General features: G+C 42.4%; 1 protein-coding gene across 1 annotated transcript in view; it reads right to left on the bottom strand.

Annotated features, from left to right (window-relative positions):
* Window positions 1-16,933, bottom strand: part of ARHGAP40 (Rho GTPase activating protein 40) — a 40,710-nt gene extending 23,777 nt beyond the window's left edge. The window contains exons 1-2 of the mRNA XM_065414247.1: window positions 16,818-16,933; window positions 9,176-9,259 (exon numbers count right to left, since the gene is read on the bottom strand). Coding sequence (XP_065270319.1) covers window positions 9,176-9,259; window positions 16,818-16,933 — 200 coding nt within the window. The remainder of the gene's footprint in view (window positions 1-9,175; window positions 9,260-16,817) is intronic.
* Window positions 16,934-19,091: the final 2,158 nt, after the last annotated feature.

Raw genomic sequence — 19,091 nt, 5'->3', positions numbered from 1 at the left:
TGTCACTAGCTCTACAGGCAAAATCAGTGTTGCCAACTCTTGTGGTTTTATCACAAGTCTCACAATGTTTGGTCTTTTCCTTGAAGCGACAGCTCCTGCAGTCACGTGATTATGTGAGAAACTCGACTTTCATTTAAAAAAATGAATCATAGTCAAGGAAAAAACCTAAAGGCTCAAAAACCAAAAGGCAAAAAGAGTCTTTACCCCAATTTTTTTTAAATCTCTGTGTTTAAGCCAGTCATGATTTTTGGGGACCCAACTCATGGATTGTTGTTTTTAAAACATTTGGGACTGGCAATACTGGGAATTAGTAAGAGAACCAAAGCAGCTAGGACTTACTGAACAAAGAGTAAGCTGTTATAATTCCATGAAAGAGAAGTTCAAGATAGTAAAGCCCTGTTAGACCATCCAACCATCCCCCAATGAGTGTTTGCTTCCCCTCCCCAGCTGCTGAAAGTTGTATTACTCTGACCATCACAAAGTAAAAGATTAGCATTTACATGTTTGGGAAGTCCCCTAGAAAGGAGAGAAATGCTTATAAAAGGGATCTGATAACCAGCTCTTAAGAAGAGGAAATGAGCATATTACAGTAGGAGTTGGGGAGATGAAAAAAGAAATATTCTTCCCCATTGACCCAAATTGGGTAGTTCTACTTGGTATTCCCCTACACCAATTCCAAATGAAAGTAATGGTCACTTGATCAAATGCTTGCCTCAGGGAGAAGATCTGTTTCTCATTCTACAGTGGTCACTGGCTTCACCAAGGAAGTAATTCTGGAGAAACAAATGACAGCTCACGGCTCAAAGTGAAATCAAATTGGAGTCAGGGACACAGAGAAATATATATCTGTATACACAACACAGATATTGATATGTAAATATGCACAAGTAATCATATTTAAATATATATACACACACAAACCACACAACTTGATTCTACATTTGATCCCATTACAGAACATAAAAACGAAAGGTGTACAAGAGAATCTGGACACTGAATCGAGGACACATAGCCTTGCTTGCCCTGTGAGGGACAGTAGAAGACATTTATTCACACAATTCTGAATAATAGGATGCCACATCTAGAGCCAGCCCCACATTAATTACACCAACGATTCCCACCCCAACCCCAGAAAATCAGAACATCCATGTTTTCTGACCTATTTACACCTGATGTGTAACTGACACCACCATTTTCCTCACTGAATTTGGCCCACAGACATCCATGGGTTCCATTCCCACTGACATCACGTGTGAAGTTAGGCGGCAAGCTTTTTGGTGCAGGGGCCATCTTTTCATTATGCTTTTGTACAGCATTTAGCATAATGGGACACTGCTCCCTGATTGGGCGTTCTATTTAAAGTACTTCTGTGACCTGTAGTATCTGGTTGCCTCACAACCTTTAATGTATTTATTCCTAACACCCTGTGAGGTTAGGAATTGCTATCCTTTCCATTTTACTGAAGGAGAACTGAGGCACAGGAAGGCTAAATGATTTGCTCAAGGTCATGCAAGAAGTCTGCTATCGAGCAGGGACTTGAACCCAAATCTCTAAAGTCCTAGGCTGGCACACTAACCACTGGACCACCCTTCCTCTCACACTACTGTAAGGCAAACAGATTTAGAGCCCAATTGTTTCTCTAATCTGAAGACAATTAATGTTTTCTTTTGATTTTCTAAAGAACAAAATTGACTGTTTAAAGCTGCTTTAAATATGTGACTGATGAGGCAGAAAGCATGCATCAAGTTAGCTTCAGATTCCAGACATTTATAAGATTATCTCTGTGAGGACAGTGAGGGAGGAACATTCAGTGACCTACACGAGTAACAGTAGTTTAGATTGGAGGTGGAGATTGTACGTTTTAAGCAAAGAGTAGGTGGAATAACCAAGTTCACTCAGACGAACCGTAACCATAACAAAAAGTTTAACACTTCGAAGATTTTTTTTAAGATTAACTCGACAAAGCAATTGGTTAGAAAATCAAGTTAGTGAAGTGCATAGTTTAAAAAAAAAAAAAAAAAAAAAAAAAAAAACCACTCATGGCAACCCTCCATCTTGAAAGACAATGGTGTGAGTGTCAAACCAGTTCAGTTGCTGCATGTCGTGCTTGCAGCATCACAAGTAGCTAAAAAGTCCAATTCTAAAGTGAGAGTCATTGCAAGAGATAATGTAGGCAATAAGGTGCAGGGCCAGAAGATAAAGCTGACTCACTACAAGAATTTTGCTTTTTCAGGTACTTTGCTATCAGGCACCTTGGTTCCCCACTTGATATTGAAAATACAACGAGGACAGCAGGTGTGGAAGCTGTTTAACCTTCTCTCATGCCTGCTTAGGTGCTCTAAGTATTGCCACCATACAGCAGCGTGCTCAAAATGAACTTCTGGAAGACCCATATCTTGGTGCTCAAGTGCTTAGTCAGTTGACCAAATGCGGGTGGCAGCCCTTCTCAGAACTTATCATCTAGAGATCAGGTATCCAATGTAATTGACCCTAGATAGCAAAACTTGTGCATAACTTCTAGCTTGGTACTAGCTATTAAAACTTCTGGTGCAAAAAACACACAACATTGTCTTCCTTAGGCAGATGGTTAGTCTGAATTCCTCACAAGCTAATGCATGCTACTGCAAAGCTGCTGGAGCTCCTCCCACTGTGTGTGAGAAGTGCTGCGTCATTGGCGTAAAGAAGTTCTCTTATCATGCTCTTAAATATGCAATGTTGAAGCATTTTCCATCTGATCTTGTGTGGAGATGAACACCTGTGGTATTAGATGAGAAAGCATTACAAAGCAGCAGAGAGAAGAATATACCAAAGAGGATGGGTGTCAAAACACATCCCTGTTTGACACCACCTGTGGATTTTAAAGCTACCAGTATGATCACCAACATACTAGATTGTAGCCTTCATGCAATCATGGAAGGATCAAATCCAAATGCAACTAAGGGAGGAGTGAGGGACAACCAATTCTCTCTAGGAATTGGAAAAGGCCCTTGCTGCTGACCACATCAAAAGCCTTTGTAAAATCTATGAAGGCCATATAGAGAGGTTGTTCGTTGTTCTTCGAACTAAAGCAACTGTAAGAACAGTGTGAAGAGCATGTTGATAGTTGATCTACCAGCACAGAAGTTGCACTGATTCTCTGAATATGCACATTCAGCAAGAATTAAGAACATAAGAATGGCCATACTGAATCAGATTAATGGTTCATCTAGCACAGTATCCTGTCTTCCGACAGTGGCTGGTGCCAGATGATTCAGAGGGAATGACCAGAACAGGGCTATTTATCCAGTGATCCATCTCCTGTCATACAGTTCCAGCTTCTGGCAGCCAAGGGTTTAGTGACACCCAGAACATGGGGTTGGGTCCCTGGCTATCTTGGTTAATAGCCATTGACAGACTTACCGCCCATGAACTTTTCTAATTCTTTTTTAAATCCAGTTATACTTTTGGCCTTCACAACATCCCCTGGCAAGGAGTCCCACAGGTTGATGGTGCATTGTGTGAAGAAGTACTTCCTTATGTTTGTTTTAAACTGCTGCCTGTTAATTTCATTGGGTGACCCCTGGTTCTTATGTTACGTGAAGGAGTAAATAACACTTCCCTATTCACTTTCTCCACACCATTCATGATTTTATCATATCCCCTCTTTCGTTTCTAAGCTGAACTGCCAGCCTTTTTAATCTCTCCTCATAAGAGAGCTGTTGCATACCCCCAATCATTTTTGTTGCCCTTCTCTGTACTTTTTCCAATTCTAATGTATGGCTTTTTGAGATGGGACAACTAAAACTGCATGCAGTGTTCAAGGTGTGGGCATAAAATGGATTTATATAGTAGCGTTATGATATTTTGTCTTCTTATCTATCCCTTTCCCAATGGTTCCTACCATTGTTAGCTTTTCTGTCTGCTGCTCCACATTGAGCAGATGTTTTCAGAGAACTATCCACAATGACTCCAAGATCTATCTTGAGTGGTAATAGCTAATTTAGACCCCATCATTTTGTATGTATAGCTGGGATTATGGTTTTCCTATGTGCATTACTTTGCATTTAATCAACCTTGAATTTCATCTGCCATTTTCTTGCTCATTTACCCAATTTAGTGAGATCCCTTTGTAACTCTCTGCAGTCAAATTTGGACTTAACTCTCGAGTGATTTTGTATCATTTGCAAACTTTGCCACCTCACTATTCAGTGTTAAGAATGACCCATGCGAATGCCTTACCAGCAACACTAACGAGAGAAAGTCCTCTGTAATTGTTGCAATCACTCCAATCTCCTTTTATATACTGTATTATGATGATAGCATCCTTCATGTCTTGTGGTACCCCTCCTTCCCTTCAGCAGGCAAGCAAGGCATTGTGCAAATGTTCAAGCACAACTTCTCCTCCTTGTTTCAGTACTTCAGCTGGAATTCCATTTTTTCCCCGGTGTCCTTCCCTGAGGCTAGGGAGGTGATTGCCTTTTCAAGCACACTTATAGATGGTTCTATATCGAACTCTTCACTAATCTGGAATCTACGGATCATGCTTAGCACTGCTTCAAAAACAATGGTTTCATGCAAGTAGTTTGTAACTGATGCAACACTGGGTGGAGCATTGTTTGCTTCTATCAGTAATGATGTCTCCATTAAGAGATTTGAGTGGGACAGTCTTCTTGGCAGAAAGATCTATTGCTTTCTTGATTCCATCATACATACCTCTTATATGTCTATTCTCGAAGGAAATTTGCATCTTCTCGCACAGACCAAGACAGCGTGAGGATATTGCAATGCACCCTTGACCACTCTGGGGTTAGCACATGTCTCAGAACAGAGGTTAATATCATCGATAAAATATGCTCTGCACTTTGCTTCAATAACTGGAAGTATTTCTTCAAAGCAGGATTAAAGCGATAATGACTAGGCCCAAAGACTTGAAGGCCATGATGTTTGGAAGCCAGCATAGCCACAGGAGATGCTGGAGGACAGAGCTGTACTGTAGTGCCAACCACCTGACATTTTTCCCACAGCAAATTTGATTCAGGGTTTTCTCCCCTGGCCTTTGTTCAGTCAAGAACTAGCTGCAAGGCCGCAGCACCAGCTGGAGTTACTCCTTTGTGGACATTGTTTTTTATTCCAATGGGGATCTGGCATACCCTCCTAAAGAAACTACTCTATAGTGATGTGAGCCATGTCAATCCAGCCTTGTCCATGAAACAAACGAAGGGGGGAAAAGAGGAGACAATTCTTCAGCCATCTCTACAGCCCATTTCTTGTAAGCATCATGGAGAGGAAAAGACACAGCCTTAAGGATCAGTTCAGAGAGGGCATTCGGCATGAAAGGGGCAACATAAAAAGCAGTGCTAATATTGTTATGGGAAAAACAGACAAAACAAGATCATTAGGCCCCCAACATTGGTAAAGCTGAATGAGGCAGGGTGAGAGAGAGAACAAGGACTACTGCATTTAGCCCATTTCAGCAAGCCATCCACGTTCAGCAAAGCATGAATATAAAATGGGACTTAGGCACATGATTTGGCATTCACTTGACATGTCCAAGCCACATGAGACTTTACTTACTAATCAACATCCCCACAAATGACATACCAGCACGATTTAACACTTCCACCTTTGTCACCCTGTCTTGCCATCTTATTTGAAGAATTTTACACAAGGATCTGATATGAAAGCAGTTTAGTTTTTTGGGTATGTTTAGCGTAAATGCCAGATTACAGAAGCCCAAAGAGTGCACTGTACTCTGAAGCTCGTGAAGGGCCTAGAAAGAGAGGCAGACCGCTGTGGAGATTTGAGGATGCTTGCAAAGATGACTAAGGCTACATCTACACTACAGGGGGGGTCGATTTAAGATACGCAAATTCAGCTACGCGAATAGCGTAGCTGAATTCGACGTATCGCAGCCGACTTACCCCGCTGTGAGGACGGCGGCAAAATCGACCTCCGCGGCTTCCCGTCGACGGCTCTTACTCCCACCTTCGCTGGTGGAGTAAGAGTGTCGATTCGGGGATCGATTGTCGCGTCCTGACGGGACGCGATAAATCGATCCCCGAGAGGTCGATTTCTACCCGCCGATTCAGGCGGGTAGTGTAGACCAGGCCTTAGTATCCTTTGGAATCTCTGTGGATGATTGGGAAAGGAGTGAAGAATGCCATGCTGGTTGGCAAGGCCAGCTTGTAGATGGAACAAAGTGGACTGGATCAAGCTTCCTGATGACCAGCGTCAGAGGAGGAAAGAATCTGCTGCTCTGATTCAAAGCATTGCTTGCATGTGGGTGTGCCCTACCAATGGGGATGTCATCTCACTAACCCTCCCCTATGATGCTCAGGTCAACCCTGGGCCAAGTGTTGTGATGGTAAGAAATTAGGGAGGGGGACAGGAGGCAATCAGATCTGGAATGACATGAATTTTAAAGGCACAATCTTTCAAGAGGCTATGAGGACCAGAAAGAAATGCTTTCTACAGCACCACTGGAAAGAAAAGATTCCCCTCTCTCCAACAGCACTTCTTCCTAAATCTGGTGGCTTGTAAGGTATCAGATGTCAAAGCTGTCACAGCCCCTTGGTCCAGCAATGCTTTTGGGGTACTGAAATAGTAAAACAGTTTAATTTTTAATCAGTAGACACTGACAAACACAAAACAAAGTGCATCGTAAAACACTCACATAACCCAAGCTCTTCTGAACCCAATAAGAAAACAGTGTTGCTGTGTATTCATTTTGTTCTAGCACTGGATCATTCCATCCAGAGAGCTGCTCTCAATGGGGTGTTAGCTCCTTGGACTTCTTCCCCACTTGCTCAATGTTCTTTCCGTATTGAGAACTCTTCAGACTGCCTCTCTTTCATCAGATGCATAAATAAAAAGGTTTCCTCCTGTTGTGCTGAACTACTTCAAAGGGGACACTTGCTACCAGTTTAAGCCAAAAAAATATGATCCACTTTAAAACTGTTCCAAACCTAACCAAGGTGGGAAAAGGCACGAGATGGTGAAGTCTTCCAGATATTAAAAAATGCAAGACAAGATATCACTTATCTTAGAAGTATTTCCAAAGACATGAGCCAGGCCCAGAGGGACTCCTGGCACCAAGAAACAAAACAGGCAAGAATGAGTTTGAAACTAAAATGAAAAACTAAACATAAAATTGTATGAACTCAGAAGGAGTCAGCAGGGTGCAGTGCTACAAAATCACAGGTTTTAAAGAACAACATTCAGTGTGGAATAAAGAACAGGTCTTGAGAAGGAGAAAGCAGGAGTTGATTGTCATTAGTTGGATAGGCTATTAATTTAGAGGAAACAACTGAAGCCCATCTCTTGTTGGCCTTCAATTTATTTCTCAAGGTCGGAAAAAACCTCTAAAAACAATCAGCTGGCACAGGAGCGCAGGATTAAAGGAAACGTAGGAGGCCCGTGCAGTGGGAAACTAAGTCCTCTTTAATTTGCTTCCAAGTTTCAGCCTGGAGCCATGAGTACAAATCCTAATGAAGAGGCGTACAAGTGAGTTCTGAAACAGAGCTGCACATAGGCCAGATCAGCTGATAAGGGCTCACAACAGGATAGATTCTCCTTTGCATTTGGATCCCTTAGCTCTGCGACCTAGCTACACAAAGGGGCTGAAAAGTAGCTAGGTCTGGCCAGCTAAGCATTCCCCTCATTGTGGGGGAAACTGTAAGCCATTACAGAGCCCAGATACCCACCTCCATGCCATGCCCAGCATAGAATACGGTTAGCAGGGAAAGGCTGCAGCCAGAGTACAATGCAGAGGCAGCATTCAGTGGTCATATGGCCCCTCCAGACCACAGCCAGCTAACTTAAGAACAGCATCTAAGTTGGTCTACCCTACACTGGAGTTCAGTTTGGCACAGATCCATCCCAGACACTTCCCCCTTCTCACTGAGATAGGAAGCTTAGTGAAGCAAAGATTCTTGGCCAGCATATTTAAATAGGCTACTTCAAGCAATCTTGTTTATTCACATGTATATTCATAGATTTTAAGACCAGAAGAGGCCACTGTGATCCCACAGTCTGACCTCCTGCATAACACTGGCCCTAGAATTTCACTTAGGAGATTCCTGTACCCTGCACCCCAAAGAGAATCTCTTACAGCTCTCTGTCTCGATACAGCAAAGATACACTCAAGAACCAACAAAGGTAGCTCATTTGAGAAGCTGAAGAGAATCCTGAAGGAAATGAAGTTGTTTCATTTGATTCAGAAATATTTTTTAAATGTTTTTGGAAAAACTAGAGAGAGTTTTTGATAAATTAAAAAAAAAAAATTCAGTGCACAAAAGGTCACTTGTATTTACAATATTGATCTGGCTGCCAGCTACCCAATGCTTAGATTAAACTATCAGTGTCCTAGCAAAAGCATAGGTCTTTAAAAAACAGGTTACATTGTCCGTTGCAATCCCCAAGTTCAGTTGACTTAAAGCACTGTCCTCAACTCATGCTACCAGTTGTCTCTGAGGTTTGACAGCATAACAATACAACTCACCCCTTTAGAGAGACTGATAGCCAAATAACAAGGTTGGTGCAATTGTTAGGTCCATAACCTAGTTGTAGTCCAGGCCATACTACTTCTCAACTGTGTCATAGATGAGGTACCTCAAGCCCGGACAACATTTGCATATGCAAACGAGATAGGGTGACCAGACAGCAAGTGTGAAAAATCAGGATGGTGGGGGAAATAGTTCCCTATATAAGACAAAGCCCCTATTATCAGGATGTCTGGCCACCTTAAAACAAGAGCTTGTGTATGCAAATAACAATGCCTTGAGTGTACCCTATTTCTGAAACAGTGTTCGACAGCCACATCCTAACCAGTGTTTTATACACTGATAAAATATAAAATTAGATGTTCTTCAATGGATTTATTTTCCTACTTGCTTTTAAAATAAATGTAACTGCTCCCATACTAACACAATTGGCATCAACAGTAAACCAGAGCAAGTTACTCTCCTCTCGATTTAGACTGTTGGAGCAAAGGAAGAAGAAACAATGCCTTCTTGCTAATGTAACTACTGTTCCTATAGTATTTGAAGGGAAAGGGAGAAAGAACAGCAAGAAGGAAAGGAAAAAAACACCATTTGTGACAGGATCACCTTGTACAAGATGGACTCATGCCAGGGCTATTTTAACTTAGCTTAACAAACAGAAGGCTAAGGAGTGATTGATTACAGTCTGTACGTACTTACGTGGGGAGCAGATACTTGATAAAGAGCTCTCTAATCTAGCAGAGAACGGTATAACATGATCCAATGGCTGGAAGTTCAAGCTAGACAAATTCAGACAGGAAATAAGGTGTTAATTTTTAACAGTGAAGGTAATTAACCATAGTAACAATTTACCAAGGGTCGTAGTGGATTCTCTATCACTGGCAATTTTTAAATCAAGATTGGATGTTTTTCTAAAAGCTCTGCTCTAGGAATTATTTTGCAGGAGTTCTCTGGCCTGTGTTATATAGGAAGTCAGACTAGATCACAGTGTCCCCCTTCCGGCCTTTGAATCTATGAATAAAATCCAGTCAGTGGTTAACAAGTTTGCACAATCATACAAGAGAGAAACACACAAAAATCTCATTCCAGAGACTAATTGCTGGAAAGCAGAAAAAGGGTCTTCAAAGTAGCTAGAACCCATCTCTTTCTAGGGGCTGTCTCAGCTGATAAGTCTTAGAGTGCTTCGCTTTTTTTGTATGAAGGGTCATTGTAGCCAAGTTGGTCCCAGGATATTAGAGACACTAGGTGGGTGAAGTAATATCTTTTATTGGACCAACTTCTGCTGGTAAAATACTACCTCACCCACCTTGCTTTTTTTGCACATACGCTCATATTGCCCTGCTTTATATTTTCCAAATACTTTCTAGATAAAATGACACATCTTTGTACTGATAGCCTTTACCTTGAACAATGATTTTTTTAAATTTACCATGGGCCTTGTGAACAGGAATGTCAAAGTTCAACTTCTCTAAGGGTATGTCTACACAGCAAGTAGACACCAGCTGACTTGGGCTCACAGGGCCTGGGCTGTGGGGTGGCTTCATTGCTGTGTAGACTTCCGGGCTCAGGCTGGAACCCGGTTGGGACTCTCTCACCTCACAGGGTCGTAGAGCCTGGGCTCCAGCCCAATCACAGAAGTCTACACAGCAATGAAACAACCCAGCAGCCCTGATCTTTTTATTTACTTCAGTGGGAATTGGACTGAATCGGTCCCGGAGATTGTTCCGTGAAGATAGTAATAGCAATAGTAGTAAAAGCTGCTGCCATTGCATCCCTCTGAGAATAGGAATAGGTACTGGTAACTTCCATTTAAAAGTGATAGCAGAACAAAGAATAGGACACAGCATTAAGACAGTTTGTAGGCTATTTTGCCGACTACAGCCCACTCTCGGTACACAGAATCCTGAATTAATGGTGGCATCCCAGTCTTTCATTGCAGTTTCAAGACCAAGTTTTTTGGGTGCAAGGCTAACACTTTACACCACATCACTAATGAGTCTGGCCTTAATGCCAGTATAATCAGCTCAGGGAGGATCGACCCAGTGCAAGAGCGACCCTTCAAAGCCATAGCCAGTGTAGGGGCTTCCATACTGCCCTTCCTCTACTGCTGGTATTTCAAGGAAAAGGGGCAGGTCAAGATTCCTCTAGGCCAGAGGTGGGCAAACTACTGCCCGCGGACCACTTCCAGCCTGTGGGACCGTCCTGCCCGGCCCCTGAGCTCCTGGCTCGGGAGGCTAGCCAACCCCTGGCCCCTCCCCTGCTGTTCCTTCTCCCCCACAGCCTCAGCTCGCTCACTCCGCTGCCGGCGCAATGCTCTGGGCAGGATGGGGCAGGAGTCCCGGGGGGGCCATCAGGAATGAGAGAAGGGGTTGGATGGGGTGGCAGGGGGCAGGGGTCCGGGGAGCAGCCAGGGGACAGGGAACAGGGGTGTGTGGATGGGGCAAGGGTCCCGGGCGGGGGGCCATCAGGGCACAGGGGGGAGTTGGATGGGGCAGAAGTCCCGGGGGGGGGGCAGATAGGACGTGGGGGCCGGGCCACAACCCCCTCCCCTAACCGGCCCTCCATACAATTTCTGAAACCTGATGAGGCCTTCAGGCCAAAAAGTTTGCCCGCCCTTGCTCTAGGCTATGCTGATCCTCTACTTGTGGTTTGAAGCCCGTGAAAGTTAGAGCTGCCTCCAGGCTTCTCTAACTCAGCACAGCTGGATCAGCTCTGCAGAACAAGAGGCACCAGTTGCAGAGCAATGCAAAGATAAGCTTTAAGCCAGCTTTGCACATACCTCCCCTGACATGTTACATGCAGGTCATCCACAGCCCAGGGGAGCCACAGCATTCATGCTTGTGTCAAAATACTTTATCAAGGTTGCTTGGCCATAAGACTGTAGACTTGCCCCTCTCAGGCACTAGCAACAGTAGCTGGGATTTTATTACCACCATCTGCCTATGGGATTATAGTTTGTGCTCAGAGACATGACAGTTGCTTCAGCATGGCCTTCCTCTACATTGGGAACAGCTCGGGAGCTGGCATTCTCTGCTTCAGCTGCCTTCATCCTGATGTCAAGCACATTTTTCATTGTGGTAGCATGTTTCCAGCCCACTGATGATCCCTCAGCACAACAGAAATAAGAGTGCAATGCTGGCTGACTGCCTCCTTCTGTCAGCTGAACGTAGTATTGTGCTGTACTTTTAAAGCAGTTTCTTCACTTGCACACAGGGCCTCCTTAGACAATAAGTGTTCCACAGGCTTGGCATACCTAGCGCGTGCACTGACTCATCTGTGCAATTCTCCCCTGCTCTGGCTGAGTCTTCTCCAGGAAAAGGAGACCATGCCCCAACTGCTGGCCTCTCACCCCACAACCCTGCCCAGAGCAGGGAGAGAACATAGTGGGCAAAATACTACCTTGCCCTGTCTACATGAGGTGGTGAACTATGAGGCCTAAATTTGCCTACAAGCGCATCCTCAGATCAACTTGTACTCCTGCATCCAAACAACAAAAATGCTTTCTGTTCCAAATCTAAACCGCTCCAATCTCCATTTCCATTTCAGCCGTGCCAATGTAAGAGCAAGTCAAACTTTCATGCTCAATTACCCGAGCCCTGGGAAACTGCACCTCAGTCCTCTCCTTTCTGGGCTACATCCCAAGAAAGCTACCATTACACACCCAGGGTGTGGTGGTGAGAAAGGAAATAACCAAATTAGAGGTGAAGGAAACAGGAGATTTGCACACCACTATTAAATAAAACTACCTTAACCATAATCGATACATACGAAAAAATCAATTTGTAGGGGGAAAAAATCAAGACTCATTTTGCATTTAAAAGTGATTTATTAAACAAAGGAAGTATTATTGTAGTTAGCGAAGTGAACTGCTTGTTTCTGGCCACCATGTCCTTCAAGATTTCAGAACTGGTAGATTTCATCCGCTCACGCCTACTTTTTATTCATGGATTGGATTAGAAAAAAACAAGCTTTCCTGCTTTCTCAACTCTCAATTGGATTTAACTAGTTGAATAAACTGGACTGAAGAAAACGTTCTCTCTGTACCAGCAAAGGGGGTTACTGCTGTCAAAAGCTGGCACACTCAACCTCTTCCAACAGTTCAGTGTTTCGACTTTCTTTAAAATATGGCAACAAACATGTACTCCTTGATATTATTTTCTGAATTTAATTGAAATGATTTTAATAGATTATAATAATTTTTGGACTTAACATAAGTTAATTTCAAACTTAGTTTTAAATAGTTTAAGTAAACGTGCATTTAGTTAAGATTAAATAAAAAATTGATTTTTTTTAAATCAATTTATCCACTCTGCAATCACACAAGCAACTATGATTTATTTACCATCCTACCCACAAGTGGGAGTAATGATGATCTACTTCACATCACACATAAGGTAAATAAGGTAACTGGGACACAGAATTTCAGTGATTTGACAAAAGCCAGAGAGTCAAAATATCCTAGCTCTTAAACTTCCGCTCCAACCTGTGGACCATGTTGCCTCTTTGTTAGAGTAAGTGAGCTTGGTTCTATACCCATCTCTGCTGTGCAACCTTGGGCAAAACACTTAACCTCTGTGTACTTCAGCCTTCCCATGTGTACAGGGACAAGTTATCTGTCTCTCTGTGGGGAACCTAGTCTGTGTGTTAACATGCTTTGAGATCCTTGGGCAAATAGTGCTAGGAGGGTACGCCAAGGATTATTTTCTGTTTGGTCCTTCGTTTATTAAAGGAAGGCCTCTTTGGAATTACAAAGATACATATCACATGTGGTTAGTACGTTTCTAATTTGCCTTACAACTACTCCAGTGCTGAACACCTACTTAATCGGTGTAGTAATTACTATGAAATAACTCACCAGCGCCAGTCATTTCCTGTTGCAACTCATTCTAGAAGCTGGCCAATTTCACTGTGCATTAAACCAGATAGAATAGATAAGCATAGTTTACTGCTCAGGAATACTGGGGAAAAAATTGGCAAGAGGTTACAAGGAAGGTACATGAATTAACTACTGACCAACAGCATTAAAAAAAAAGGACCAGAGAAGGATACACTGAAGGATCAAGTTAAGCTCCATGCTTAAGAGATTTAGGGACAGTGGAAAACAGGAAGGGCCGAAACATAAGCTCCTTACTTGGATTGCTCAGGTTATATCTACACTTAAACAAAGAGTGGCACAGCTGCGTCACTGTAGTGCTTCAGTGTACACATTCACTATAGTGACAGGAGGGATCCTCCAGTTGCTGTAGTTCAGTGGTTCCCAAACTGGGGTTCACAAAATGTTACAGGGGGTTCTCTGGAAAAAATTCCCTAATGGTGGACAGAGCTGTCCCTAGGGACCCCGGGCAGCACGGGGCCAGCAGCCTGGAGCCCCTGGACTTCTGAGAGCTACGCATTTCAAAGCAAGCAGATCTATCACACTGAGGAGATTTAAACTTTAAGACTCCTTATAAGAAATGGAAAGGGAGGTGGATATTTTTTGCTGTTTTTAAAATTAATTAGGCAGTTACTATTGTTTTTAAAATTATTATGAAGAACAAGTTTAAGCTTTGTTGTAACGTGCATTGTTTGCCTGGGCTGCTCAAGACCTGAATGCTTGTGTAGGAGGAACTCTTTGAGTTGGCATCTTAAATACCTTCATGCTGTTTCACATCTGATACTCCTTGATGAAACATAGGAGCCTTGTCTCATAACAGGCTTATTCAAAATGATACATGCTACGAAAATGAGATCTTGGAAGAGTGTTGCTGTTTTCATAATGTAATAAAATTACTGTAATGATAAATAATAATTAATAATAAATAGTGTGTAATAAGCATATCATAAAAACAAATTTTATATGTCCAAGATCACCGCTTTTATGAATTATACTCATGTAGAGGAGAAAATCCCTAGAAATATTCATTTTTAGGAGGGGGTTCACAAGACTTGACATTTTAGTGAAAGGGGTTCACAGATTGTTAAAGTTTGGGAATCACTGCTGTAGTTAATCCATCTCCCCGAGAGGCGATAGCTATGTCAACAGAAGAATTCTTCTAGCACACTCCACATTGTGGGGTTAGGTTGGTTTAACTACGTGGCTCAAGGGTGTGTATTTTTTACCCCGAGCGACATAGCTGGGTTGACTGCACTTTTTCAGTGGCATATGCTGAAACAGTAAAAAATGTTGATTCTGCACAGAGACAGAAGATTCCATAGCTTGGTAACTGTTCTCAGACGTTTAGCAAAAGCAACTGCCAAGGACAGGTTAACCTCACCATTGTTCATGATGCATGAACAGTTCCTGTGTGCAGCTTGGTCATCTCACGGAATGTCACTAAGCAAGTTCTAGAGCTCAGAGAATGCAAAGCAGCTGGCTTCCAGCATGCAGAATAGGGAACTCACCAATACTCACACATGGCCTCTGTCTGCCAGATTTAAATAGAAGGGTTAGAAGTAATAGGGGGAGGTGCACTCAGGGAAGGAAAGCTGGATCAATAGCTCTTTTCCAAGATTGCTTGAGAGGAATGGTAACAAGGGTACCATTACAAGGGATCCCGGGTATACGTTGGGGTTGTGTTCCTGAAAAGGGCGACGGATACTGAAACGACAGATACCAGGGAATTTTTCCCCATAAGAAATAATGGCCCACCCTGCCGCTTCCTGCCCCCATAGCCCCCCACCCTGCCTTGTTCCACCCCCTCCTCCGAGCGCACCCCATCCTCACTCCTTCCCCTCCCTCCCAGCGCCTCCTGAACACCGGGGGAAGCACCCAAAGAAAAGCCACACAAAAGATGAAACGATGGATATGCGGATTGGAACCGATACAAATTGGAACACGTTCCCCTATTGATGAGCGATGGATAGGTGAAACGACAGATAAGGGGGAGACATATACAAGGGACCCCCCATACTGGGTAAAATGATTGTCATTAAGATACCTATCCAATACACATTCCATAGTTACCACTGCAGGAACAATGGATAATTAAAAACAATTAATATGAACACTGGAATTTTCGGCACATCATTTCACAAACATCACTTCATTGTACAGCAATCAAATTCTAGGTCTATAAGACTACCGTAGAGAGATTAGTTATACAAGAGTTAAGTAGTTTACATGATGGCTGGACCTGAATGAGTGTTTCTAACTAACACCTGGCATTCTGCCTTCAACCTATTGTTTGGATTTAATGAGAACTACTTCTACTCCAGCACCTTCAGATTGAGCAATACAAGTATTATGTTGGTAGTCTGGAGAATTAAAAACAGGTGGCTAAGTGGTTTTTCAAAAATACCAAGAGTTCAAAATATTCAATAGCCAATTGTCTTAAAAGAAAACCCTCAACTGTCTCAAAGAGATACTGCTGACTTAGAATCTAGTCCATTTTTTAAAAATGTGGAATTTAAAGTAGTGTCCCCCCCCCCCAACGGTTTTTACAAACATGTTTTTTGTTTTCCTCCTTTGTTGCTATGTGAAAGACTTCAAACAGACCGATTATACAGCAAAACAGACCACACTAAGTACTGTGAACTTCAAAAGCAAACAAACTGAAAACAGAGAAACATACATTTTCCTGTAAACCCTTTCAGATGGGATAATCTACCCTGCTCATTCTAACAATAAAACATTTTCAAACAGAAGCATGATTTTTAAATAGAAGGTCTCTTTCCAGCCGGTATATAGTCTAGATACAAAGTGGTAAGCTAGCTAACTACCCGAATCCAGTAAAAGATGCTCTGATATGATGCAGCAGGTCAAAACAAGAGTAACTGTCAAACATAAAACAATCTGATTTAGTAATAAATTATGTTGTAAACTAGTGCAACAGACTCACTGACTAATACTACACATTGTACAAAAAACACACCATTCCTGTCTCCTGTGTTCAGTTTCACTGACAAATATAGAGAATAATCTTTTATGACCAAATGATTACAAATGCCGTTTTATTTCTGAATCTTGGATAAGGAAGTTTTCAGATGCTATAAGTTAGTCCCCCGTGATGCTTCCCACTCCCCGCTCCCCACCCCCGTCTTTTATAAAGTTTGCTGTATTGATTCTGAAGGTTTATTCTGTTTCATACAAGAACTCAGAGCCAAGAAGTGTACTTATGTGACACTGATTTAAATTAAAATGCTATATGAGAATTTGTGGAAGATCAAGATGGCCAAAGTGTGTTTTTAAAGGAATTCTTAACTACTCTTGTTCATATTCCCATTAGGGTTTCACCTTGTTTCCACTCATTTGTATATTCTACTCGGGTGCATTATTGTTCTACCTCTACATCCTGCTTTCTGAACAAAGCTTAAATGCACAGTAAAAAAAATAAACTCAAAAATGTGAGCACTCCGTACCTGCAAATGCCAGAGACCTGCGAATGGGAAGGAGGCTGGATGGAATGGAATACAATTTGAGGCCTGGGAATCCGAGTTCTGGCAAACCCAGAACCAGGCTTTCCAAGTTTATCCATGGTCTTGGTTACAAGAGGAATCAATGTTTGCTTTCTTTCAGCAGCAGTAGTCCATCCTGTGTGCCTTTGACAGTCACAGAGCAAGGGAGTTGCTGTTATTCCTTGTGTTACATCTGCAGCTGATTGCAAAGAAAGCAAAACCACAGCACCACCTACTCATGCTGCAGAAACTCTGCTAATTGGATGGTAATTCCCTCCTCCTCTTCTCATCCACCCAGCCAGACTGATGTAATAAAATCATGGTAAACATACCTGTGACTTTAAATATACAGCTATGCAGCCTGTTCAAGAGCTATAATCATCTGTCCTGGCTGGGAATGCAATACATACCTGAAGGACATAGTGAAACCAGCTTCTAGCATTTGAAAATTGTGTTGCTATGCATTTAGATCTAGAGAAATTGTTCGCTCTACCATTTTCCACATAACTGATGCAAATCAGACAGGGAACATGCCCAAACCAGGGCTGGTTAAACGATAACTAAAATCTCAACTATGTGAAAAGTAACTCCCATGAGTGGCATAAGTAGCAGTGAACAATCAATCCACTTGAACTGTACCAAGGGTCCTCACAGACTGGGATACGTTAGCCTTTCAGTAACCCCAATGAGAATGTAATCTGACCTCTGGTAGATATAATGCATTAACAAGTGCACAAATTGAAGCCCAAGAACTCTTGGAGAAGAGGGGAAAGACAGTTATATGGCTGTTCCAAGCTTTGGTATCATGTTCTGAACCTATTTCTTGATGAGTTAGGAGTGTAAAAAGCAGTATTAACTGGATGACAGTAGTATCAACAACATGCAACCAAACATATGGAAAGATGCAAATCCCAGGCCCTAAAACTCATTTAAGACAAGCAATATATGACAGGAGAGGGGGAAAGGATAAAGCAGTCATATTCCCTCATCAGCTTTCTTCTTTCCACCTTCCATCCTCAATTGTTCCGAGATTTTTCCGGTCTGATTTTCAGTGTTTGTTTTCCACTGCAAATCTTATAGAAAAATAAAATCACATTTGAAATTTACTCGGTGAAGCCATGTGAGGCTTGTCAAATACTAACAGATCTTCCCGATGTTCCTAGCACTAATGGTTCTATGGGTCATTCTCCTTATTATTGGGTCAAGAGAAGGGGCACCACCAATTGAATTTCCTCAGAAGGACTCAATATTTAAAGTAAGAGTATGCTAAGGAATCTCATTTGTGGATTTCTTCTACTTATTAACACAGCCACTATTCCAACCTGTGTACTAGTAACTATAGACCCTATGTGGGTGATTCCTAACCACTGGAACTGCATAAATTTAGATCTAGTGGCCAGCCTGCACTAGTTGATTCACTGTAGGCAAACGTGGCACCCATGGCAGCAACATGTGGCACTCTACCCACATTGCCGTCCCTCCGCAGGGCTGACTTAGGAACTGAGTGAGGCATGGGGCTATGTGCAGATTCCCTGCACCCGGGTGAATTTCACCACAACCCAACTGTAGAATTAAGTAAGTCTCTCGCTTGGGCATTAATACTAGCTAGGAGGGGAACATTTCCAGTTTTCATAAAAGTATAAAAATTACCCTCTCTTCTGTCCTGTTGAAGAATTTGTCCTTTTGAAATTCTTGGAGCTTGACAGAATGAATGTTAATTGTTGATTAGATACAATTTTTGCTCATAAAAATAAAATAACTGAGCCCAAACCTGGAGCGCTCTCATATCTGCAATACATGCTGAGAGACATCAACTTTCTTGTTCAATTAGAGCCTGATCCAATGCCCAGTGAAGTTCCCTATTTCTACGATATGATGGGGGCTAATTTAGCTACAACAAGTCAGGGAAAAGCTCTTGAAGTCATCGTGGATAGTTCTCTGAAGCTGTCCCCGCAGTGTGCAGAGGCAGTCAAAAAAGCAAACAGGATGTTAGGGATCATTAAAAAGGGGATAGAGAATAAGACTGAGAATATATTATTGCCCTTATATAAATCGATGGTACGACCACATCTCGAATACTGCGTACAGATGTGGTCTCCTCATCTCAAAAAAGATATACTGGCACTAGAAAAGGTTCAGAAAAGGGCAACTAAAATGATTAGGGGTTTGGAATGGGTCCCATATGAGGGGAGATTAAAGAGGCTAGGACTCTTCAGCTTGGAAAAGAGGAGACTAAGG

Source organism: Emys orbicularis, chromosome 12, assembly GCF_028017835.1.
Source record: "Emys orbicularis isolate rEmyOrb1 chromosome 12, rEmyOrb1.hap1, whole genome shotgun sequence".
NCBI classification, from domain to species: Eukaryota; Metazoa; Chordata; order Testudines; family Emydidae; genus Emys; species Emys orbicularis.
This window is presented reverse-complemented; position numbering and strand designations above follow the sequence as displayed.